Source organism: Sciurus carolinensis, chromosome 1 (assembly GCF_902686445.1).
Source record: "Sciurus carolinensis chromosome 1, mSciCar1.2, whole genome shotgun sequence".
NCBI lineage: Eukaryota > Metazoa > Chordata > Mammalia > Rodentia > Sciuridae > Sciurus > Sciurus carolinensis.
Genome location: NC_062213.1, coordinates 95556716 through 95583178, shown reverse-complemented (window position 1 = coordinate 95583178; position 26463 = coordinate 95556716). Strand labels below are relative to the sequence as shown.

Here is a 26463-nt window from a genome sequence, read left to right as displayed (position 1 = left end):
GGCTGGTACTTTGCACAGAGCAATGAGGTTTCCCATAGTACAGTCTTTCCCTGGGCTCCGTTTGGCTTTCAGTAAGGCAGGCCCATTCCTCTTCTCCTTTTCTACAGAGAGGGCAGTAGGGATCAGGCTGGAAAGTTACCCTCCAAAAGTGAGAAAGGAATTAGATTGATGCTTCAGAGCTATGAAATTATTTGGAATGTTTTACAAATGGTTACTGTAACAACAAAAAAGTAATTACAAAATGTGTACATCACAACATGCTTTTAAAGACACTTTGCCGTTGTGCTCACATTCCCTTAAATGTTGTTCCCAAAAGTGCTCAGCCTTTAGCCCAGCTGGAATCTCTGGGAAGAGGCAGAGACAGTTTGGTGAAAAAGACAAGGGGGTGGGGGTAGAGGGGTTGTTGAAAGGAGAAAGCAGCCTTCCAGTTAAAGATCAGCCCTCAGTTTCAAGGTCAGCTTCAGGCTGGCTGGCCTCAGGCGGAGTCAGGGTCAGAGGGAGGAGCAGCAGCAGGGCGGGACTGGGGAGCTCTACATCTCATTCAGGTCAAGCAGAGTCTGGTCCAGCATCCTTTGTGTACAGAGGTGCTCCTCTTTGGTGCATTTCAGCTTATCTAATGAGGATAAAGGAGAGAAGTTATCAAAAGTAAATTTCCAGATCTGCCCACTCTCTGGACTTGCTCCTGCTTCAGGGAAGCTGCAAACTAAGAAAGCAGCTGCCTTCTCATCCACAAAAGTGAACTATTGCATCACTGGGTTTCTGAAGGGTCTCTGGTTGGCCTACTGATGTTGCAAAGTTGCTAAGTTGCTGTACTTCCTGGGGGAAGGAGTGGAGGACCTTATCAGCCACTTCCTCTCCCTCCCACACCCAACCAAGGCTTTCAACTTCAGTCACTGAAGGGCAGGCCTGAAGCATCAGCCATCCACTCTTCTAGGTTTTGTGCATGGGACAATATCTACTTGAAAAGGAGGTTCAATGAAGTCTAATCATTGCAAACAAGGATGGGCATATTTCTACCAGTAGAAACACCAGAATCTCAACTTGAAGAGAGCAAGGAAAATCTTCATGTTTTCTCCAAAAAGTAAAGGGAAAAGAAAAATTGATGGGATAAATAAACGAGCCCTCATGGCTAAGCCAAAGAAAACAAAGCCAAAATACCATCCAAACATACTTGTAACAAAAACCTAATTTGTAAGTTTTTTCCACAGCCATTAACCAGAACTTGCAATTAAACATAAAAGCAGGAAAAGGAAGCAAGAGGGAAAATATTAGGAAGAAAACCAGTGGCTAAACATCAAGGAGCATCTCATCTGCTTAGCAAAGCAAACCTGAGTGCTCTAGGGAGGGGAGGAAAATATTCAAACCTTCACTCAAGAAGGTGATGTCAACAAAGACCCATATTCATATCCCATACCCTTCTTTCCCTTCCCTTTTTTCCACCCAGTTGAAAGGGCCCATCCCTGAGCCTGCAGATGAAGCGTTACAACATCTTGTCAAGACAGTCTCTTTATTGTTAGAAAACATCCATGCAAGGGAACATATCCTATAGTCAGCGCACACATGAAAGGGCAGCAGGGAAACGTGGAAAACAAAATTCTCCCAAGTTCTCTCACTATAATCTCAGGCCCTTTCCTTCATAATTCATAATCTCAAAATCTTTTGAAGGGATAAAAATGCAGTATTCAACTGTTCTAACTTAACAGTGCTGTTAGGATATCAACAGTATTCTAACTGCCCCAATTAAAAAGCAACTTGCTTAGGGCAAAATAATAACTTTTTAAAAGACAATCAGCTTTTTTTTTTTTTTTTGCTGGGGTCCAGGTCAGTGGTTTACTGGGCATCAGTGAGCCCTGCCCATCAGTCACACAGATCATGCAGCGTTAGCTTCAGCTCATTAGAAAGCAGGCGGTTTCGCTCAAGTTGGCTGTAGAGACGCTCTGCAGCAGCAAAGGAGAGGAGGGAAAACAAGAGAAGGAGAGGAGAAAGAAGAGGAGAAAGAGAAAAAGGGAAGGTTAGTAAAGTACCAGAAGTAAATCTGAGTCTTTCAACTAGCTGGTTTGTATATGTAACATGCGTCTGTAAGGCAGGAGAGAGCAAGGAGGACTCAGACAGAGGGCAGGAAGAGTCAGTCAGTTGGTGGAAAAACCAACAGAGAAATAAGATTTGGACTGACAAGTTGGTTGGACAACATTGAGGGAGGAAAAAAACAAACAAACAAAAAAACCTCCTTCACTGTATTTATTCCCTGGGTTGAGAAACTGAGACAAATGAAAACAGGGCAAAGAGGGAAGATGCAGTTGGCTTAGAAGAAATTCATTCATATAATCAGGGTTTGAAAGGAACTGGACAATAGAACATATTGCTATAAAAGCACTCAACACAACATTACACATAGTAGATTGGGATAAATATTCCCACCCACCCAAGTCTACTTTTTTTTGGGTAGGGGTGGGGGTAACTGGGGATTGAGCCCAGGGGTGCTTTCCACTGAATCACATGCCCAGCCCTTTCTGATTTATTTTGAGACAGGGACTTACTAAGTTGCTGAGGGTCTCACTAAGTTCTGAGGCTGGCTTTAAACTTGAGATCCTCTTGCCTCACCCTCCAGAGTTGCTGGGATTACTGGTGTGCGGCACAGCACCCAGACAAATGCTTTTTCTTGTTGTGTGATAAACCCAACTAAGAGGCCTATCCAATTTATATCCAATTTTCCCTTATTTTCTAAAAGAACCCCAAAACTGTTAGGGTCAACAGTGTGCCCAGTCCATTGCAAAGATCTACTACTGGCACAAGTCAATCAAGACTACTCTGCCCTTTTTTTTCACCCTCCTTTCCAGCTAGGGGTGATCACAGTATCCAGTTCTAGACAATGAAATGCTGGGAACTTCTGGGGAAAAAAAAAAAAAAAAAAATGAGCTCTCCTTCTTGTCTTAAAAACAGACATGACTAGAGCTAATTATTTTAACCTTAAGAGACTCAAAGAAACCCCAGCTATATCATAAACTACCGTCATTCACAGCTAGATCTAGTAAGTGATAAAAACAAATTCCTTATTTATTTATAGTACCCTTATGCTTTTTCTTATAACCCAAAGCATTAATGATACAAAGAGTTAAGTGCTCATGGGGAATTCAGATCCATCTTAAAAACAGGGATAACAGAAGTTTAGGTAAAGGAAATCCACTCATTTCTGATCTACTTCTAGTATTAGCCTCTGAAGTTCACAAGTAAGTTTCTTCATGCTTTTATAGCCTGTTTCAAATGATCTCAGAACCTCAATATGAAAAAGATACTTTTTGTCCTAAAATCAACTATATCTGGCACCTTGCTTCCTGGGTAAAGGTTTCCCCTTGTTCTACCAAGAAACTATGGGGTAGTTTCCCCAGTTTTGGTTCCAATAATACTTGATACTTTATGCACACTATCAACACAGAAAGCATGTATGTATATAAAAAGAGCTGAGAGGGAATGACACTATATTTAAGAGCAGAAATTAGGGCTGGGAGCAATGGTGCATACCTATAATCTCAGACTTGGAAGGCTGTGGCAGGGAAATAGCAAGTTCAAGGCCAGCCTCAGCAACTTAAGGAGACTGTCTCAAAAAATAAAAAGATTGGGGTTGGTAGAGCGCTTGACTGGCATGTGTGAGGCCCTGGGTTCGATCCTCAGCACCACATATAAATAAATAAACAAATAAAGGTCCACTGACAATTAAAAAAAGTCTAAAAAACAAAAGTAAAAAAAATAAAAGCTCAATGGCAAATAATATATATCTTACTTTAGCAATTTGGAAATAGACAATGTATTATTATTTTAACTGCAGGAAAAAAAACCCAGAACACTAGCCTATCATACGTGAGGACTAAGCAGAATCCCCAATACGGAGAGTTAGAGGCAGGAATTAAGGTAAACTTCTTTTATTGTAAGACTAAGTCTTGAGCCAAGGGCCTTGCACATACTAGATAGGCATCCTGCTTCTGAGCTATACCTCCCCCTTCCTTTTGTTCATTTTTGGTACTAAGGACTGAACCCAGAGGTATTTAACCACTGAGCAACATCCTCAGCCCTTTTTAATTTGAGGCAGGGTCTCACTAAGTTTCTTAGGGCCTTACTAAGTTCTTGGGGTTAACCTTGAACTTCTAATCCTCCTGTCTCAGCCTCCTGAGTGGCTGGGATTACAGGCATGTGCACCACCACTCCTAGCCCCTGGGGCTTTAAAAATTGTACTTCCCATTAAACCAGTGGTTTTGTTTCTGTTTTGTTCTAACAGACAGAGTTGTTATGTTGCCCAGGTTAGCCCTAAACTACTGGATTCTAGTGACTCTTGCCTCAACTTCCTGAGTAGCTAGGGGCTACAGGTAACTGTCACCTGGATAAACTAGTGATTCTTATTGCCCCTCATTCCCCCAGAGAAGATGAGAAATATATAAGTAGGTTTTTATTGTCTCAATGGCTCTAATTTACTGTGCAGGGGACAGAAATATGCAGGATCATTTTGTATGTTCAAGAACTGTCCTACATTAAATGACAAAGCTTACCATTGAGAAGCATAGTCTATAAGCTCCAAGAGGCCTGATGCTGCACTAGTCTTATTGCTACAGAATTCTTGGTAAAACTTGGGAACTCTCATTTCTCAAACTGTGATGTTGTATTATACACAGATCTCTTTTATGTCCACATTAGTTTGTGTGATTCCCATTCCTATCTCAGCAGAGAAGGGTATTATTAGAATCTTATCCCTCAAAATGGCCTGGTCAATGAGGGTTTTATTCCATTTAGGGAAGAAATAAAGAGACAGGGTGTGTGAGTATTTTATTGCCTTACTAAATAAATCCAGAATGCAGAGTTCCCTAAAAATTAAGGTCAGAAAGACAAATGTCGGTTGTCTTTTCACTTAGCTTTGAACTCTGCTGTAATGACTAGAAATTCAGATTGGATACTAGTTCACTGAAGTTCTTGGGTTTCTGGAAATAGTAAAGCAAAAAAAAAAAAAAAAAAAAAAAACAAGGCAAAGCAGAGAACCCATCGAGTCTGGTAATTTACCCATGCCCAATTAATCAGCGAATAATTCTCTGGAGCCAGGGAATATTTGAACAATGTCCCACAAAAGGAAGAAACTAGGGTGAACGAGATAAGTCTGCCAAACACAGTAGGTCACTTCCTCCCATAAGGTAATGGGTTCAGTCATACTTTGTTCCTCATTCAAACTACGGGAACAGCCTGTGTGGTTCTTGGAGGGGAAGAAGTTAAGGGGCTGAGTGCTTTGCTCCAGTGCTTGTCCCCAATCCCACAGCCAGTCCAGGCTCATCAAATAACAGGATATAGAGCTCCTTCAGGATATAGATTAGTAAAAGAAGGAATAAATTGGGCACTTCATAGTACTTCATGTTTTACTCTGCTGTCCCAGCTTGTAAGGCTATCTTTGCTCACAACAGTCCTGCCCATGGAGTAAAGCGGGTGCTACCAAAGCTGTAACACCTCCCTTTTTTCTCAGTTTCGATTCTTTTCTTTCCTTTCTAAGAAACCTTTCTTTGCACCAAGGCTGACTTCTGCTCAAAATATTAAATGTCTAGAACTGTACTGATCCAATAGAGTAATCAATCACCAGCCACATGTGGCTAATCAGATTGAAATGAACTAAAAATAAATACAATTAGAATTTTGGTTCCTGTCATACTAGCCTAGACACATTTTGAGTGCTTATCAACCACCATGGCTGATGACTACTATATTAAACATCACTGCTAAATGGATAGTACTGCTGTAGGCTATCCATATTGCCTGTATTTTTTCTACCAGTACTCTTCTGTCCCTTGAATATAGTTTCTCCCCTAGACCTTAATGCCCAAATGTACCCTTGAATTACTGAATTATCCATGTTATTAGAGTATCAAAGTTACCTTTCTTTCTCAACCTATCTGCTAACATTAAGAACCCCTTGACATATTCTTCTCTCCCTTTTCCTGGCTCCCCGCCGGGATGATGTGACCTCCTTACTTCTCTAACATCACCATATTCAAGTTTTAAAACCAGGCACCTTGACTTTTGTTTCTTACATTCAGAGGCCAAGCTCTTCCAAATACCTAACTTCAGTGCCATATTCCTATCACTACTCTAGTTCAGACCCCAATTACTCTCTCCCAGTAAACTGCAACAACTTAACCAAAGAGTCACCTAAGTATGGCAAATTTATTGCTAGTTGTATGTATTCAAGCAGTATGTATCTAGGAACTTAATATTTTATAAACACACAACACTTATTTATTTTTATGGATATATATAACCATTTCCCCCCTGGTACTCTACAACTAAGCTATATCCCCAGCCCTTTATAGTTTGAGAAAGGATCTTGCTAAGTTAAAGTTGCCAAGGCTGTCATCAAATTTGCAATCCCGCTGCCTCAGCCTCCCAAGTCTCTGGAGTTGTTCTTTTCTTTTCTAATGTGCATTAGGAAGATATTAGCACATTAAACCTTTTGATTTCAAAACAATTTTCTAGAGTAAGAATGCCAAAATTAAAAACAAGAGATTTGAAGGAAAAAATGTAGGCAGCATGCAAACATGGCAAATGTCATCAAAACAGTGTGCAAATGACTGAGAATTCAATTATCATCTTTGTGCAGCACCTCTGTTAATCTGCTCCCACTCCAATGCAGTCTTCTTATGTGGCACTCACATCATAAGATGCCTGTTCAAAAAACTCCAGGGGCATCTCAAAACTTATACTAAGTAAAATTAAAACTGCCCAGTATGATTTCAGGATTTGACCTGTTCCCCTCCTCTAAATCTACCTTTATAACTCTTGGGTCCTTCCCACCCCTCTCTATGCCTGTATTATTTTGTTTCTCTTTAGGCAGAATGCTCCATCCGCTCTTCTTCAACTGAATTCTGCTCCTTAAAAATCTAATCCTTTGAAACCCAATGAAAATGAAGATTCCAGTTTTAACATGTTTATTCAGTATCAACTATGTGCGTTCTTGCCATGAATCTTTCCTAACCTAAACATCACTGCTAAAATTAATCTTTCCTCCTCTGAACTCCCATGAACTTTATTATTTGTGGCACTCATTACACAGGATCTCTACCTTTATGAATATTCTCTCATTCTCTTCCTAGATTTCAAGTAACCTGAGAATGGGAATGGTGAGTCCATCTTCATGTCCTCATCTTAACACTTCTATATCTATAAAATACCAATATGTGTCTGCTGAATAAATCAATCTGTACCTAATTCTCAAGGTTATGGTGGCAGAAGAAATGGTATTGACAGAAAGAAAACTGAATTTGACATGAGACTTTAAGTTTTAAATTAGGGAAAACTCTGCCTGGCTGTATCTATTTAAGATAAAAATAAGTTTTAAAATATATTCTACTAAAAATATTACATGAGGCTGAGATTGTGGCTCAGTGGTGGAGTGCTCGCTTAGCATGTGTGAGGCACTGGGTTCGATCCTCAACACCGTGCATAAATAAAATGAAAATAAAGGTCTACAAACATCTTAAAAAAAAAAAAAAAAAAAAAAACTACATGAACAACACTTAGGGACTTAGATTAATACAACTGACAACTATACTATTAGACTGAATACCTCTGCTGTGTAAATTGTGAACTGAAATGTTGATATTTAATTTTCATGATATGAACCAGGAAGAATTTTGAAATTTATGTATGTAATAAATCATTACCCTCACATGTACATTATTTGAAATATGAGTAATTGGTTGTGCTAGTCTTTCCAATAATAATTTACCGCTGTCTTATATCCCACTAGCACATGCTATCAGGCAAATGGTAGCAGGCCTCAACTATGTAAGAAAGGTTTAAAGAAAAAAATGCAAAGTTGTTGAGAATTCGATCTATTTTGTGTTCCTCTCTGACTTGGAATGATATAATTAGTCAATTTCAGTAATAATATACACAGGTCCACTGGGTATCTGGGGATGTACTCTGAACCACTGATAAAGGGTAAAAGCACAAGTATTGGGAGTCACACTTCAGTGGTCTCTCAACCCTACTGTATCAAAGGAGAACATGAAGAGAGAATGGAAACAGTCTAGGCAGATGATTTAAGTTGGAAGTAAAAGAACTCAAATGGTCTCATTTAGCTCAAGAATCCCAACACTAGAATTCCTATCCTAGGGAACCTCTATTAGTCTCCCATTCTAACAGACTTCAGCCAGGCTTAAATGTCAGGAAAAAACAGACAAAAGTGGCTTTGATTATAGTAAGTCAGCAGAGGGGGAGCCTATGATAGCTGTTCTCCACATCAAACCCCCAAGGTTTTGCAGTAGCTTTGTCAATGACACAAATGCAGGGTGGCATGAGGCTTTCAGCAGCTTTGCATTTTAATTTGTGGTGGGGGTAGAAGAGAGTACATAGTCGTTTGTGTCCCCCATGACCCTAACGCCTTGGGGACCAGCCAAGCTGACCCAATGGAATCCAGAGCGAGAGTGGGGCGTTGGGTTCCCCGAGGAAAGGGCAGATCCAGAACAGAGCAGAAACGATGGTAGTTATCTGTATGAAAAAGTAAGGATACTCTAGTGAGAAGGACTAGCATCAATCTAGATAACAATCTAGGAGAAAGGAAGAGAAAAAAAGGAGGTGGCTGCAGGAAATGATAAAACAGAGCCAGACACTACAGCCTGTGACATTAGGCTCTTTTCAGGGTTAATGGGAAGAAGAGGAAGATTAGCGTCAAGGATCAAGGATCCACAGCAAACAGAAGTAGTCCCCACAACTATTTTGGTGCTGTTTACTACTTGGCTTACTTCTGGGACTTAGCTCAATTCTTAGGTGAATTGGCTTTTTCTCATCTCAGATGTTTATTGTGAACTTTAACATCAGGGCACAAATCAGGAGGCTTGCTCTCTAGGCCCTATTCCATTAGTTGTATAGATTCTACCTTTAGCAGTATCCCTTCTAAGAGGGGTATATTTGAGAAATGGAAGAAAAATCAATATAAAAGATACCAAGAATAAAAGTATAAAAATTACATGTATATCAGGGTTCTACCACAGATTCAATAGTAAATGCCTCCCCAGTTTTTGCCAAACAAGTAACCAGCACCATTGTTTAAAAAATAAGGGTAGAGAATCTAGTTTCCAAAGGACAAAACCAAAGCACACTATGCATAGCCTGTACCCCCACCCACCCACAAGCCAAGATCCCAGCCCCACTCTGCTGTCAAGATAGTTACATAGAAGTCATGTCATTGAGGGCGTGGTCCAGCTCCTCGCTAATGGCCTTGTACTTCAGTTCTGGGCATAGAGCTCATCTGGACAGGCACAGGAACCACAGGGAGGAACGAGGGAATACAGTGAAAGATATCAGAAGCAGATGAAAAGAGGGAATCATTAGAAATTAGGACAAGTGTGACCATGGGTCTAACACCAGAAAACGTCTATGCTGGCAGCCATGACTGGCTTTTTCAGATCCACTGTTTCCTAGGACCAAATGCACTTCTTGATGCCTCTGTTGGGTTGTAGCAAGAGTTCAACCTGGGCACAGTCCTGTTACCAAAGGCACTCAAGAGGATACCCCTTTTCCACCCAGTAACCCAAATCCTAGCAGTGATAACAATGAATTCAATAAACAGAAAAGGGAAAATGCACACATCCATAGTGACATTTCTTGGCCTACCAGTTGTAAAGAATATTCATGGCCCCTTTGCTCTATAAGGTGCTTCTCCAAACTATTTCAAAGAACATCCTACCACAAAGAGCATACCAAGGGAGCACATCTCAGAGTTCTCAAAGCAAAAGATATTTTCCATTGTCATGGTGGATGCAGTATACAGAAAGCCCCTGGTCAGTCCTGAGACAAGGTTATTTCCCAGTTTCATCTCTTGGAGAGGTACCCTAAAACTTGAGTGGTGAATGAAACTGCCAAAAGTAGCCAGGGGGTGACACACATCCTTGCTGCCTTCTGAAATCATGGATTCCATTTTCAACTTGCCAACTAAGGATTTAAGACTACTAAATTAGAAGTAAATGCAGATATTATCAGTCCTCAAAGGGAAGGAGGCCAAGTCCAAAATATTAGGCATTCTTGTTTCAGTACTAGGGATTGAACCCAGAGGTGCTCTACCACAGAGTGACATCCCTGGCCCTTTTTATTTAATTTTCAAACAGGGTCTCACTAAAGTGCCCAGGCTGGTCTTGAACTTGCGATCCTCTTGCCTCAGCCTACCAAGCTGCTGGGATTACAGGCACGTGCTACTGCACCCAGCGGGTAGTAGTCTCATTAAAGGGAAAGATTAAATGTAAAAATCCAATTCTAGGGTTTGATGCACTTCACCTAAGTATGGACAGGATGGGGCACATCATGTGTGCCAAGTCACTACCAATTCCTTTTGGTGTACAAGAAAAAGGTCACTTGGTCAATGGGCAAGGTCCTCCTCTATATGTGTCTATTTTAATCCCTTTCCCAGGCTCCATACCTTCCAAATCATCAATTGTCTTTTCCAGTTTGGCTACTGATCTCTCAGCAAACTCAGCACGGGTCTCTGCCTAGGGAAAATAGAAAACCAGCCAAAATGAGAGATGGCAATTCAAAGAGATGGATCTCTCTTTCTTCCACTTTCTACCTCTAGACTGGATTTTCAGAACCTAAACCACCCAATCTAAGTCTACGTTAATGTCATATATATTTAAATGTTCTGAGTCCTTCCAATTAATCCCTCAACTCACCTCCTTGAGTTTATCAGTAAGAATCTTTATTTCTTCCTCATATTTGTCTTCTTTTTGAGAGTACTGTAAGAGAAGTAGAATAAAAGTTTCAGAGTAGAAATTAGTCCTATAGACAATACCCCCACCCCAAGACATTTACTCCTATTTTCTTCTTCTTTTTTTTTTTTGGTGGTGCTGGGGATTGAACACAGGGCTACATCCCCAGCCTCCCATCCCATATTTATTCTTATATTGAATAACCTTTTATATTTAATGTGCTGAATGATCCAAGAGTTCAGAGTAAGGCCCAATTTTGGACAACCAGTTCTTAAAGTTCATCTATTTCTTTATAGCCATGATACCCTGAGTAGACCAGGACTTTTACTTTTAAATCAGAGTTAAACTTTGATCTTATTCACGTCAATGCAAGGTTTTTCCTTTCTGCTCATGAATGAGCAGGAATAGAGACACCCTAAGTCAACATGACTCAAACCCTCCCCCATGATAATAAAGAGAAGTCATCTGTCTTGACTGCTCATTAGTTTCAGAACTGATTCTATCTGTTGCCCCCATTTATTTATAAGAAAGTCTACAGGGACCTTGATCATGCCTTTCAGCACAGCAATACCAGCCTGAGAGCACAAGACTTAGCCAAAACTATGAATTTATTTTAACTAAACAATCAAAGTGCACAGGAGCTAGCATTAAACCCAGGATCTGGACAGACAGTAGGTGGGGAGGAAGAGGACATTTCTCACTGGATTATAAGAAATGGGTGTCTCCAGTCTTTCATCAAGGGCAGGGCTGGGCCCAGGCCCCAAAGCCTGTCACTTTCACAAACCAGCCCCTACCTTCTCCGCCTGAGCCTCAAGAGACTTGAGGTTGTTGGTGACATTCTTCAGCTCCTCCTCCAGCTCAGAACACTTACTGTGAACATTTTAAATACCACAGGAAAGGAAAGGGAAAGGGGAAGAGGAAGAGAATAAAAAAAAAGGAGAGAGACACACAGATGTGAATTGAACCTATCATGTAGAGAGCTGGAAGGCATATTGGGGAAGAGAAGCTCCTTGGTAATCTGAGCAAGCAATAACCCTCCTCCCTCTACCATGGAACATGTCAGAAGCAGCTGGACCCTCCTGCTCAGAATGTTTGGACACTAATAGAGAAAGAACACTTGATAGAAATCACTACCAGGAACGAGTCATAACTCTACCTGGGGTAGAGGTGGGAATGGATGCCCAACCCAAACAGGCCCCCAAATCACCCCAGGGAAGGAGAGACCCTGTTGAGAGGCAGTGAAGCAACTGGGAAAGAAAGGATGAAAGATGCCAAATAAGTGGAGTATGGAGCATTCCATGAAGAGATGAGAAAGCACTCAACAAGTCAACCGGTGGAGGGGAGGCAGCTGCAAAACAAAACAAAACCAAACAAAACCACACTATACGAGTAACCTCTCTGTGGGTTTAATGGTTAGTACCTTTTCTTCAGCAGCATTCAGACACTTCAGGTTCTGGTCCATCAGTCTGATCTGCTCATCCATCTCTCGGCAACGGCTGTTAGTGATAGTCACGGGGATGGCACAAGCCAGGTTGTGGGGAGGGAGAAAGGTGAAAAAGGAACACAGCAAAAACAAAAACAAAAACAAAACAAAACAAATAAAACAACAACAACAACAAAACAAAAGAAACCACACACACAAAAAAAGCAGCAAAATGAAAAAAAAAAAAAAAAAAAAAATCAAAAAACATGAAAGAAACACCACCATGGTCATGATATGTTATGTCTGGGAGAAAGGAATGCAAGGGAAGCACAAATACATATGCATCAGCACTGACTTTGTTATACAAGGCCAGGAAGGTACCAACAGGGGAGAAGATAATATCTGCCTCTGCCCCAAAGTTCCCCAGTAGATTGGCAAAGTGGTCAGACCAGCAATTAAGTTAGTATAGGCATTTCAATGCTCAGGGAGAAATATCTCCCAGGTCAAAGGACCTATAGGATCTTCCAGTTAATTATTTACCATCTATTAGTCTTTATATTCCCTCAATTTGTAAATCAGCAAGTCTCATTTGCTACCTGTTACTGGTCAAGATAGTGAGGAAGCCCAAAGCCATTCTTAGAACCTAAAAGCACTTAGAGATGACTTCTACCCTGCAGGCCCTGTTTAACAAGGTTTATACATATTAGTGCCCAAGCCAAAAGGAAAGGAACAGTACAGCAAAATTTGGGGAGCGGATACTCACGACTCTGCCAGCTCAGCTCGTTCCTCTGTGCGTTCCAAGTCTCCTTCAATAATCACTAACTTACGAGCCACCTATAAGAAGAGATTCAGGTACAGCTCAGGGAAGCAAAGAAGGAACCAGTTCCCTCCTGATTTTTGCAGAAGCCTGATGTCATTGAAGCAAGGTCAGAGACAGAAGTTGACTTACCTCTTCATACTTCCTATCTGCTTCTTCTGCAATGTGCTTAGCTTCTTTGAGTTGGATTTCCTGGAGTTCCATCTTTTCTTCATCTTTTAGGGCCCGGTTTTCAATAACCTTCATACCTCTGCCAGAAACAGCATGAATGCAGCACTGACACTCTTGAGTGCCATCAACTCTACTCCAAGGGACTCACAGAATGGACTCAAAATTGCACCTTTTAAATTTCATTCCTCTCAGTCACTCAAATGGAAATCCTGTAGCATCACTTGCAAACCTGAGCTTCCTTCCTTCCTTCATTCTTTCTTTCTCTCTCTTCCCTTTTCTTACAAAAGCGATAGACACTTGCTAAGAAATTAAATACCTAAGTATATAGTCTAAGGGCATAAAGTTAAAACTACCTCCCTTCTCATTCCTAGTCCTGCTCCTTAGAGGTAAGATCTTCCTTAATTCCTCCTATTTTATATAGATACATGCAAAAAAAACTCCATCCCTACTTCACCAAAGGAATCACATACTATACTATTCTTTCTTCACTTTCCACCATTTGGACTTGAGTCTACCATAGTAAACACATAGCTGTCTCATTCATTTGCACAACTCCCAGTGTTAATATATCCTAGCAGGGCACTTTTAATTCTGAAAAGCCTTAGTTCAATACCATGCAAGTTTATGTGCACCCTCTACTGTGATTTGTTTCTCAACCTCAGTCACACATTAAATTACTAAGGAATTTTAAAAATAGCAGTGTCTGGGCCCCTCTTGCAATTAATACTAATTGAACTGGGGTGGAATCCAAGCATCCCCTCCTATGCGCCCCCTTGATTCTAATAGTACAGTCAGAGTTGAGACGCTTTAGCAGATTGCTGGGCTCTACCTCCAGAGTTTTTAATTCAGTATATCAGGTAGGAACTGAAAATTTTAATTTCTACCAAGTTCCTAGATGTTGTTCATGCTGATGGTCTTAAGACTTGATTTTGAGAGCCTATTTTAGGGGAACTAATCTCAAACATGGAAGTGTATGATCCACAAAATGGAAGCCACATGGCCGACCCTCTTTTAAAGAGTATTAGGTCAATATATAGAAAAAAATTACAAATGAGTCACAGGGTCTAGGTAACCCTTACTCCATCTTCAAGGGAACAGAATATGCAGAATGGAAGAAAAGAAGATTCTGTAATATGTTACTTTTTAAAAAGAGGTCTGGCTTGGAGTGGTGGCACACACCAGTAATCCCAGCAACCTGGGAGTCTGAGGCAGGAGGATTAAGTTCCAGGCAATCCTCAGCAATTTAGTGAGGCCCTAAGCAACTTAGCAAGACCCACCTAAAAATAAAAAATTAAAAGGGGGGGAATGTGGCACAGTGGTTAAGCACCCCTGTGGCTCAATCCCCAGTATACCCCCTGCCCCTGCAAAGGCAATGGTAGAACACGGGAGGCCCTGGGTTCAATCCCCAGCATCATGAAAAACCAAAAATAAACAAAACTCTAAGGAAGTTTTGTTCAAAGAGTCAATATGTACTTATCTTCCCCTCCCATCCCCCCGCTGATTTTTTTTGCCAGGGACTTATACATGCAAGGCAAGTGCTCTATCACTGAGCTACATCCCCAGCCTATAAAATTCTTTTGAAATCCACATTCTCTCAGGTTCCCCCTACATACCTCTCACTCTCATCAGCAGCTTTTTCTGCTTCCTCCAGCTTTTGCAGGGCAGTAGCTAAACGCTCCTGAGCACGGTCCAGCTCCTCTTCAACTAGTTGGATCCTACGGTTCAAGGAGGCGACCTCAGCCTCAGCCTGCATTTGAATGAAAGAATGGAAAAGGGAAGCAGAGGCACAATGAAAAGAACTGACAGTAAGATTGGGGTTGACTACCATGAAGAGGTGAGATTCTAGCAGGGTAGAACCTGTCTTAGTTCAGATGCTAAAAGATCAAGCAGACAGGAAGAATATATATATATGTATCCCTCCCTTTCCTACCAGTGAACTCCCAAATGTTCCACAGTAAGAGTTCTTAAAAACCTCAGTTCCATGCCAGGCATAGTGGTACACGCCTACAATCCCAGCAACTGAGGAGGCTAACGCAGGAGGATCATAAGTTCAAGGCCAGTTGGGCAATTTATTAAGACCTTCAGTAACTTAACAAGAACCTGTCTCAAATAAAATCTAAAACAGGTCTAGGGGTGAGGCTGGGGTTGTGGCTCAGTGGTGGAGCACTGCCTAGCATGTGTGAGGCACTGGGTTCAATTCTCGGCACCACACATAAATAAAGAAAATAAAAGTCCATCAAGGACTAAAAAATACATTTAAAAAAAAGGTCTGGAGATATAGTTCAGTGGTAGAGCACTTGCCTAGCATGCACCAGGCCCTAGGTTCAATACCTAGTACTATTGAAACAAACAAACGAACAAAAAAACCCCTCAGTTCCTTGCCCAGATTGGTGACAGTAGTACCACATCCCCTTTGGATTTAGTTCAAATTCCTAACACATTAGGGTCAGAAAAGGTAGCCAGAGAAGGGTTCTTTCTGCCTGTGTTCTGACTGGGAAGTGTGTTTCACTCAGCAACTTTCTTGTAAATGTCTCATACCTCAAAAACAGAAAATAAGCAAGGCTCTTAAAGAGAGAACTTTGGATTATCCATTAATTTACTGCTTAACTCCAGTTGTTAGCCCTCTGATTACCTTACCCTAATATACCAGGAGATAAACAAGTCAAGAGAATGTCTTCCAAATTAGCCTTCCAGGCTGGAAAGCAAAAGAATGGAACACTGGGATACCTACCCCCATGCCTTCAACATGTTCCCTCAACCCCTTGAGTTCACAAGGAAGAGCAGTTTCTGGCTAAAAGTATCTGCTTTGGTGACATTACCAAAAACAAACAATAACAACAAAAAAACACAAGAAAACATTTCCAGCATTTCTTCCTCCAAATTTCTGAATCCTTTCTATTTCTCTAGTCGTCCCCTTACCTTCATTTTCCAATACAGCTTTATAACAACCCTGTAACAGACTTCCAAGTTTGAGTCCAAGTAAAAATAAGGTTGGGTTATGGAATGAGAAACAAGGAAAGAGGGAGGCTGCCTGTGGGTGGACAATTCTAATAGCAGAAAAAGTCTTCCTGCAATCGCTTTAACCATGCAAGAATTTAATCTGCCCTGCATACCACCCAGTTCAGATGCTTATCCAAGTGCCGGGTAAACATGATCTCTCCTCTACGGCCCAGACAGCCTGAATTCTATTACCCTGATTTCCTCTTAGCAGGCAGGGTGGCAGCAGCTTAGAAATCTGGGCCACCAGTCCTATGGGGAAGGATATAGCCCAAAAGACTCGTACTAACAACCAGGATTGGAACAAAAATTTCCACATACAAACATAGGAGGTTCAAGGGGCAACGAAAGGGGGGCAGGGAGTTGATGCAACAATCTAGCCAGACTACAGAAAATCAACAAGTCTACATAAACTGAAACTACTAAGAAACCATTTGTGTCTCTAACTATACTATTCAGGACACCACAAAGACAAGTATTCTCTGGTTCTGTCTCTTCCAGGAAAACATGTCCCCTAGGACAAAAAAAGATTTCTCCTCACAGATCCAACAAGGCCAACCAGTCAAGAGCAAGTCATGCTATCAGGCAGGAACTATGAGACGCTGCAGTACAGTACAATGATCTACCCCCTTTCAGACACCTAAAATGAAAACACAAAATATGGAACTAGATTTGGAGGAAGTTCATAAAATGCAAGTTCCCACCAGCTCAGTAGTTACCAGTAGTTACCCAAATTGGAATAGAAGATAAGGAGCTATGGGGTGGGATTGTAGTTCCCATGACACCAAGCTGGCTCAAGCAGTTTCTCCCACAAATCAGCATTTACAATAGATTCTTCATAAGGCTGAAAAGGGAGGAGAAAACAACCTCCTGGTGCCCTCACAAGAGCATGCGCACAGGAACAGGACTATCAAAAGCAGAACCCAAATTGGGAGTCCCTGCAAAATCTTCAGAGACCCCAAAGTTTGGGGGGGTCCAGGACATCATTTTTTCTCCCCCTTTTCCCACAGAGAATCACAGAAGCAAGATATGATACTCCTTTTAAAGAAATAAGAAAGACAACCTGCTTTCTTTCCCTTCAAGCCAGAGCCTATGCACAAAGTCTACCCCTTTAGGGTCACAAAGTGGGAAGAAATTAAACGAAAAGGACTACCTTTTGCAGAACAGACTGGCCCTGGTAAACAGTACACTGTTGTTTCTAGTCTGCCTAGGTTTTAGTATGCTCACCCAGATAGGGTTTTTGCCTTTCAGTCTGCCCACCTCTGGCCCAACTTAGAGGATATAGTCTGAGGTTCTTCCCTTCAAGTAAAAATAAGATTCTTCATAGCCAGGAGGCAAAGATCTCAGGGTGGTGGTGAAGTGGAACACAACAGCAATTTGGTCACATTAGAAGATGGCTGACAGCAGCTTCAGCTATGCCATGATCTTAGTTTACATGCTACCATCCTCCACTCCAGAGAAAGTCCCAAAGTAAAACCACACCCTAAAGGCAAGAAATTGACAGGGCCCTGGTGCTTAGAGGCAGAACAGGGCCAAGGACAGAAGGGGATTTGCCTAAATCTGGCACTCTGCCACACTGGAGGTTCTCTTTTAGATAAAAGCCACAGATGGAATTCAAAGGAAAAGAGAGTACTAGAAAAGTTAGACTTCAGTCCTGTGCCTGTATGGGACTCCTGGAGCTCACTGTGTTCACAAAAGGATCTACCAGGGAGCTAGATACCATGTCCTTGGGGATTTAAATTTATCAAGAGGGAGGCAAGTTGGGAGGAAGGGGAATAGAGTTATTTGCTGGCCCCAAAGTAAACAAAGGTGGAGCCTAAGTTGGAGGCACTCAGAGCAAAAGGGTTTTTTGCCTCTTTCCTATGAGTGTGCTCTGGTACAGGGCAGAAATGGTAAGCAGCAGGAAAGCAAATCTAAACCAAAGGAAGGTGATACCCACCAGATCCCACAAATAGGGAGAGAATCACAAGAGACAAACATTCTAACCCTCTCCAGAGACTAGGAATTTGGGATTAAAGTAAGAATCAAAACAGTTGTTCAAATGTTCATTCCCCTGGTCTCAGCCATTTGGGAGGCTGAGGCAGGATCACTTGAGCTAATGAGTTCAGAGTTCAAGGCCAATCCAAAAGACCCCTAAGGTGGGGGAAGAAGGTGAAGAGGAAAAGGTTACGGTGTTACAAATATGTTACATATATTTTTTCCACCACCACCACCACAAAACACATAAGAAAAAGGCCTGGGGCTGGGGAGATAGCTCAGTTGGTAGAGGTGCTCGCCTCACAAGCACAAGGCCCTGGGTTCGATCCCAGCACCACAAAAAAAAAAAAAAAAAAAAAAAAAAAAAAAAAAGAAAAAGAAAAGGCCTGCATTTAAATTGTCACCTGTTTAAGTTTAGCCAGAGGGACAAAGAAAACTCAAAACTAAAAGTGGATTTGAGAAGGTGCTACATTGAAAAGGTCAATCTCTATCTTGAGAGCAACACAACTGCTCAGAACAACTCCAGTGTCTCAGTTTTGATCTCATCCAGCTTCACGAGGGCAGTTGCGTGTTCATACAAAGTAACCAAAAAAATAATTGACAGTCCCACCAAAAGCCTGAGATACCATCAGGGAGTGATGAGCTTCCAGCTCTAGAGGGGGAGGAGCCAGCAAAACCTACATTCCAGAATGCCCTAAGAGAATAACAGGGCTGGGGATGAAGCTCAGTGGTAAAGAGCTTGCCTAGCATACAGGAGGCCTTGGGTTCAACTTCCAGCATGGGAAGAAAAAAGAAATAGAATAACAGGTAGTTCAAGCATCTCCTTCCTTCCCACCAGCCTTTACCTCAATAAGGTTTTAAAGTTCACCAGAGCAGTGAGTCAAAAGATTATGCTCCCTCAAGCTAAGGAAGAGAAGATACTGGTTTCATCAATATTTAACTACCACCTCACTTCCCCATTTTGAAAACTTCCTCACTAGACCTCAGCTCACTATGCAAATTTGGTAGGCTGAGTGAAGGAGTAAGTAGCTTAAGAAACTTATGAAACTGCTCATCACCCCAGAATCACCAAGGAAGGGGAAAAAGGAGCCAAACTTTCCTGCAAGGAAATTACCAAATCTTGGGACACACACATCATTATCTACCCAAAACTACTCTTAGGGTGCCCATATTTAAATGGTGCGCCTAAGATGCTGCAGCTCATTGCATGACCAGTTAGTTCCTTGTGCCATACTGTCTTCCCCTTTAAAGCTATCTGGTCTCCAGAATAAAGGAGATGAGAAAGGGTTACTAGTTCGAGGTGTCACCCAGCCAGTCCATCTCACTTAAACTGAAAATTAGAAGGTACTGGAGTACTGAACAAAAGAAAAATCCATCTAGAAAAAAGGTAACTGATGAAGACAAGCTGCAGCATCTCCATACTATTATAAAAACAGTCTAACAATCTTTAAGTATCAACCTGGAAGAGAGCTATAACTTCCCTTTCCCACCCTTTTCCAAATTTCACCTCTACACACACACACACACACACACACACACACACAAACATTTTCAGTCACTCCCACTGGCCATGGGGTGGGGGGGAAGCCTATCAAAAGGAAGAACAAAAGAACATCAAGAAACCACAGGAGTTCTTTCATCTGGTCTTCGCATTTTAGCAACAGTTACTTTAGTCTCATCCTCTGAAATCAAAGCCTCAAGAGATCGGCTCCACCCCCTAGACAGCACCCTAGATCTTGAAAAATCTTATGGCTCACAAACTAATCAACCACTTCTAAAGGAAAGTGGTTTCAAGACATCTCAAGAATCACCATTCATTCCATCAGCACTTTATGTTCCAACTTTCAGTTGAACAAATATTAAACTAAAAAAAAAAAAAGACACTGTAGTGAACAATTAGGAAAGTAGCAATTATTCTGTTTGCATCCACCACACTGCCCAGCTATTCAGAACCACCTTGAGATTGGCACGGGCATCTGATTCTCTGCCATACACTCTTATCAGTTCTGCTTGGAAGAAATGTTCTTAACTAGTTCAGATTGCACTGATCAGACTTCAGCAATGAAGGTCTGAATCTAGCCTAGCAAAAGTTCCTGCCTATGAGGTCATTATGCGTAGGGCAGGGAAGTTGGCTGGATCCTGCATTTGCACACTGAAGTAGGTAGAGAAATACCATCTCTTTCCCTCCCGCTTCAAATCGAATTAGTGTAGGTGCAATAGTTACAGGAGCTCCGGTTAAGAGGAAAGGGCCCCAGGCCAGAGGATGGGAGGCGGTGCTGTGGCCTCAAGCTCCTCCAGCAAGGGAGGGCACCGCGCTTCCTCTCAGCCGACTGCTGCCTCATTTCCTGAGTAGGAGGGGGAGGCGGAAAAGCTGCCAGCAGGCCAAGCCGAGGGTTTTCCGGCGGTTCCCACCCTACAGCCCTCACCCTTTCACCGGAGGTTAGGCCCTGCCCCTCCCAGACCAGAGGAGCGCCCACTCACTCTTACCCCTTGGGCCGGAAACCTCAAACGAGAGCAAAGTCCCCCCGCCCCATCCTTCACAGGGAAGTGGGGGAAGGAGAGGCCGCTGAGCCCCTCCCCCGACCGCGCCCGACTGCGAGGGACAGAATGAATGAGCTGCAAGGAGGAAAAACCACTCCCCAGGCCCCGCGAGGCTCAGTTCCTTCAAAGGTCAAGCCTTCTCCCAGGAGCGCTCTATCCCCCGCTTGCCCGCTTGCTGTCGTACTGGAGCTGGGCTCCACCCATCCTTCGAGCTGCAACTTCATCTCCGGGCCTTCTGGTCCCCAAGGGACTGCGCACCAAAGTAAAAAGCACCCTATTCGGGGTCCCGGCTGCTCCAGTGCTTGTACCTCCTCATGCGCCTCGCTCTCTCTGTACCTGTTCCCGGGCCGCCTTTCTCCCTCAACTTCCCGTTGGAGGCGCTCAGCCCTCTCCTCAGCATCATCAGCTTGCTGCTGCAGAACCTGGATCTTGCGCTTCACCGCCTCGACGGTGGTGATTCCGGCCATGGTGCCCACCCAGCCGCTCCTCGATATCCGCCTTCTGCCTCCTCCGCTCGGCGTTGCAGCCGCTTCTCACCCCTACTTCCGCCTGCTACGCCCTGAAATACCGGAACTCACCCACCCGCCCGGATGTGACGCCACCGCTGTGGCGCCCTCCCACTGCCAGGCCGGCGGGAAGGCAGTCCACTGGAAGGAGAGCGGGACAGGAGCGAGGGGCGGGGCCTCACAGTCGCCCTAGGCGACCACTCCCCGCTGGCCTTTCCCTGGATTAGTAAAGAGGGGCGGGGTTGGGAAGAGGGAAGGCTACCATGGTAACTGGGGTCGCTTCGTGGTCTGGCCTCTGGTTAAGCAGGCTGCCCACAATGGTTGGCCCATTTACATGTATCTTGTTGCCCTCATACTCCGGAAGTTGACCTCGCTTCTTCCCCAATGTCTGGTCGCCACCACTTACTCATAAGGGCACCCTGTATCCTCTCCACAATAGAAACATCCTACAGTCTGCTTCCACCCATCCCACGACAGGTTCTAAGAAAAGCCTAAAAGACTTCCTGGGTTTCATCTTTCAAAGAGTTCCACTACAGCTTCCTTTCAAACTTTGCCCAGGTAGGTTCTCTCCATTTCCTGGAAATCAGCGAAGGAAACTATTGGGGTGGAAGAGACAGACAAGTTGATCAAGTTCTCATTGTATTTAGCATCAATTGTTAACTAATTGTTCTATTTACAATACCAATTTTCCCCCCTGTTTTGAGACTCAGCATGCACCATTAAGCTGAGCATGACGTTCCAGGCCTGTAAAATCCCAGCAACTCAGGACACTGAGGCAGGAGGATCCCAAGCTCCAGGCCTACCTGGGAAACTTAATGAGATCCTGTCTTAAAATAAAAAATAAAAAGGGTTGGGAACATGGCCTAATGGTAAAGCACCCCTGGGTACTCATCTCCCCTCCCTAGCAAAATATATATACCATTAATTGACTTACCAGCCCCTTCAAATTTGGAATGAGTCAGGACTTGATAATTTAATCATCACTTACAATCCCCTCTGTAGATATGCCCCCATTCTATCAGGAAGGAATTCTTATTGCAGATTCCTGTTACTAGATCCTTTGTACAATAGTGAGATAGAAGTGCCTGGAAAACTACTGTGGAATTGAACCTCTGTTATGATTTTCACCAATTTCACTGCTACTACTGCATTAGGTACCCCAAGGAACTAGAAACTGCCCCTACAGGCATTGCTATGCAGGATTTCTGGAAATACAATATAAACAAACTTGAGCCAGGTACGATGGCAAACCACTGTAAATCCAGCAACTTGGGAGGCTAAGGCAAGAGAATCACAAGCTTAAGGTCAGCTTGGGCGACTTGTAGAAATCGCTCTCAAAATAAAGAAGTTAAAAAGGGCTGGGGATAGACCTCAGTGGTAAAGTATCTCTAGGTTCAATCTCCAATACCAAAAGAAAAAAGGAAGAAAAAAGAGAGAGACTTGGGGTATTTTCCCCCCCTTGCTGGTACTGGGGATCAAAACCAGGGTCTTGCACACATTAGACAAATGCTTTATCACTGAGTTACATCCCCAGACCAGCAAGACTTGAGAATTTATTTTTTCCTCTATTTCTTTGTATTCCTTCCACCTTCTCAGTAATAATAATAAATTTCTCCTGTCGTGCATCTCTTTTCCACTAGAGAATTAAGACACAGAACATGACTCAGAATCAAGAATCCTATCCCTTAAAAGGGTTGGCAAGACAATTGTTGCTGTAATGTCTGGGTCTGGTTTTAAGGATGCTCTCTCCAGAGAATCTGTCTTCCTCCCTTCTCTATGGATATTCTAAGTAATGACACTATTCAGAAGAAAAAAAACTTGGTAAGGTAACCTGTGTACTTTTATTTCCTCCACAGTAATTGCAAAGGAAAGAGCAGCATTCTGACTCTCAGTAAACTCTGCCCTTGATGGCCTAATAATTTTTCCAGCTTACTTTAAAGAAGGGGCTGTGAAAGAAGTGAGATTTTTGTCATCTGAGCACTGATCGGCAGGGGGCACTATTGCATCTCCCAGGCCCCAGTGAAGAAGCTGAATCCCTCATCCTAGATAGACCAAAAGGGTGTTGAGAGCACCACTGCATTCCTGAGGCTGGTGGATTTGAACAGATAATCTCCTCTTGATCCAGGGAAACAGATGGTTGACTCCTGATAGAAGCATGATGGTTAGGCAGCAAGAGGCCCAGTGCTATTGTTTTCCTGGCAACAAACAATACAATATGTCAACAGGTTTATATGTCCATCTCTGTTCCTTCTCCCCCCATCTCTCCCAATGCCTATTCCTAAAAAAAGGGTGTTATGACTTATGTCCTATCATTGTACTCCTCTTACTCCTGTTTCTCCTAAACAGCTTCTGATTTCATCTCAGAGTAAGAGGACCTTAGACATGGTTGCACAACAATGTAAACATATATGTAGTGCCACTGTAAAAGATGGTTAAATTATCAAATTTTATGTACATATATGTTGCCACGTTTTTAAAAATAATTATATTAGCTGGTCTTGGGGAAGAAAAAAAACAAAGTTTGTATTGACCTTTGCTGCATCCTTGCCTTTTCTTTGTTTAAGCAGTACTAACATATCCTATACTTTCAGAGAGGCTTCTCAGATAACCAGTTCTGCCTACGTAAGCAAGCAGCTATTAACTCCCTCATCCCTCTCTTCCCTTTATACGTACAACAAGGTAATATGTTCTGTTTACTTGTTTATTAATCAAAAGGATAGAAGCAAAGTTGTTAACTTCCTTTGCATTGGACAAAGCACTCTTCCCACAAAGATGCATATATTATACTACAGATGATGCTGACCCTTGCTCTCCTTTTTAAACTTTGCTGCTCCTTATTCAGCACTTTTCCCAATTCCTATAAACAATACCTTGCTTTCCTTTTTTGGCAATTTTTTTGGGGGGGTACAGGGATTGAACCCAGGGGTGCTCAACCACTGAGCCACATCCCTAGCCCTTTTTTATTTTGAGACACTAAGTTGCTTAGGACCTCGCTAAGTTTTTGAGGGTAGCTTTGAACTTGAGATCCCCTGCCTTAGCCTTCTGAGCTGCTGGGATTACAGGGTACACCACCACACCCAGCTGTATAAAACATTTTTTTAAGACAAACTGGGTACACAAATGCACCTGTAATCCCAGCTACTCAGGAAGCTAAGGCAGGAGGATCTCAAGTTCAAGGCCAGCCTTGGCCACTTAGGAAGACCCTATCTCAAAATGAAATTTTTGGGGGCTGGGGATATAGCTCAGTTGGTAAAGTGCTTGCCTTACAAGTACAGAGCCCTGGGTTTGATCCCCAGCACCAAAAAAAAAAAAAAAAAAAAAAAATTATTTTAAAAGGACTGGGAATGTAACTCAGTGGTAAATCACCCTGGGTCAAACTCAAGTACCAAAATAAATAAAATAAATAAAAATTCATTAGACAGAATTCATCCCCAGGAAATTCCTTATCTTCCCAGTGATATTGATTTACTATGTATAGCCTCTGTCACTTCCTGCTTCCAAGATCTGATATTAGATTCTTTTTCTTGCTTCTGGAACACACCTCCTGAGCCTACAAATTATTTTAGCCTAAGGACGTCCCCAGAGAGTTGTTGTCCAAGCACTCACAAAACTATGCTGACCTGACATTGTTCTAATTTGTGAAAACCTTTATCCTCCTGCCCATATATTAGAACCAAAGAGATCCCTCCATCGACACCAGGAACCTAGGCTAGGCAACTCCAATAAGCCATCTATCACTCACCCTGGGGATAGCCTGTGGGGTTTTGTTTGCTTGCTTGTTGTTTGTAGTTTTCCAAGAAGGGAAAATTCGTAGTTTGCCACAGAGCTGGACATGGTGCACACACCTGTAATCCCAGTCACAGCAACTTAGTGAGACCAAAATACATAAGAAGGGCTGGGAATGTAGCTCAGTCGTAGAGTGCCCCTGTACCATTAGGTTCAATCCCCAGTACTGCAGGTGGCAGGGAAAAGATTCCTATGGGCTGGATGTGTAGTCCAGTGGAAGACTTTGGGTTCAATTCCCAGTACCCTCTCCCAAAAAAATATTTCTATGGTACTTTTCTTCCAAAAACTTCCTATCTGGTATCTTATCTTTGCAGCAAACTTCAAAGTTGAAATTACATAGGTGATTACAGGATAATATAGAGTGGAAAAAGGTAATTTATTTCCTTTTCAAATGGAAAAAATCAGCCCTACAGAAACAATGATTTACTCAAGGTCATAGAGTAAGGTCTGGTGGTGATAATTCTACCTTCTAAGATTCCTACTTAGTTTCTATTATAGTCTATTCTAGGGTCCTCTCTGTTGCCCTTTGAGCAGTACTTCCTATGGCATCTCTGTGTCATAAGGGCACGGTGCCCACCCCTAGCCAAGATAAATAGACCCATGTAGGGCCCAGGTCAATGTGACCTCCATTCCCATTGTGAAATACAAGCTGGCTTTGTTGAACAGTTGAGAGATGAGAGTTTCTCTATTAATACACACATGTACATGCCTACCCTTGTACAAAGCTAAGAAGTGTGGCATGGGGTAGGAGGTGGGATATATGACAGGAGTCTGGACTGGAAGTTCACTCTCTTTGTCCAAGTCCTGAAAAGATAATTAAATTCCCGTGACTGGGGGTAGGTAAGATAAAATAAGACTTCTACATGAATGTCTGTCCCTCCTCTCCTTCCTTCCTCCCCTTCCTTCTTTCTTTTTTTTTTTTTTTTTTTTTTTTTTTTTTTTCTTTCTTTTCTTGTACCAGGGATTGAACCCTGGGCTCTTAACCACTGAGTCCATATCCTCAGCCCTTTGTGTTTTATTTCAAGACACGGTCTTGTTAGGTTGCCTAGACTGGTCTTGACTTTCAGTCCTTCCTGCTTTAGCCTCCAAAGTCGGCTGGGGTTACAGGCATGCACCCCTGCACTAGACCTGTTTTTCTTTTTCTTTTTTTCTTTCAACCCAGGGTCTCATGTGTGCTGGGCAAGTATTCTATGCTACATCCCCGGTTCCAACATGTCTTTGAGAAAGAAAATATATGCCAGTTTAAGGATATACCAGCATGTGGTTATATGCAAAAATTTATGTCTGTTCCATGAGCCACAAGTATGTGTATATCAGAATGTGTTTGGAATATATTAATATGAAGATGTATATGTGTAGATTAAACACATCCTCCATCTCCTCTAATACTCACATCAGCTGCCTTCTTCTCTGCTAGCTCCAGCTTCTCCTGGGCATCCTTTAAAGCTTCAGAAATACTTGTCCAGTTCATCCTCTGTCCCTTTCAGCTTCTTCGCATAGCTGCTAGTTCATCCTCCAGCT

At 42.5% G+C, this 26463-nt stretch overlaps 1 protein-coding gene across 7 annotated transcripts; it reads right to left on the bottom strand.

The window, feature by feature from the left end:
* Positions 1-208: 208 nt before the first annotated feature.
* On the bottom strand, positions 209-26463 carry Tpm3 (tropomyosin 3). Of its 7 annotated transcripts, none has more exons than XR_007108483.1 (9): positions 26336-26463; positions 14749-14882; positions 13097-13214; positions 12911-12981; positions 12145-12220; positions 10689-10751; positions 10439-10508; positions 9197-9274; positions 209-613 (listed from the first exon to the last, which is right to left on the bottom strand). XR_007108483.1 is itself a non-coding variant. In XM_047551136.1 (8 exons), the coding sequence occupies exons 1-8, from the start codon at positions 21115-21117 to the stop codon at positions 531-533; spliced, it is 774 nt and encodes a 257-aa protein (XP_047407092.1). In that variant the 5' UTR covers positions 21118-21210; the 3' UTR covers positions 210-530. The 7 variants fall into 7 exon arrangements, 4 of the variants coding, with proteins under 4 accessions (XP_047407092.1, XP_047407068.1, XP_047407083.1 ...); XR_007108478.1 differs by lacking the exon at positions 209-613 and adding an exon at positions 8322-8514; XR_007108482.1 differs by lacking the exons at positions 209-613; positions 12145-12220 and adding exons at positions 8322-8514; positions 11519-11594.

Coding starts and splice junctions, on each gene's coding strand:
- Tpm3 (XM_047551136.1), bottom strand. CDS start 21,117: ATGGCCGGAATCACCACCGTCGAGGCGGTGAAGCGCAAGATCCAGGTT. Junction 12,982..13,096: donor CAGATAGGAAGTATGAAGAG/GTAAGTCAACTT, acceptor CTCTTCTTATAG/GTGGCTCGTAAGTTAGTGAT. Junction 10,509..10,688: donor TTACTGATAAACTCAAGGAG/GTGAGTTGAGGG, acceptor TATTTTCCCTAG/GCAGAGACCCGTGCTGAGTT.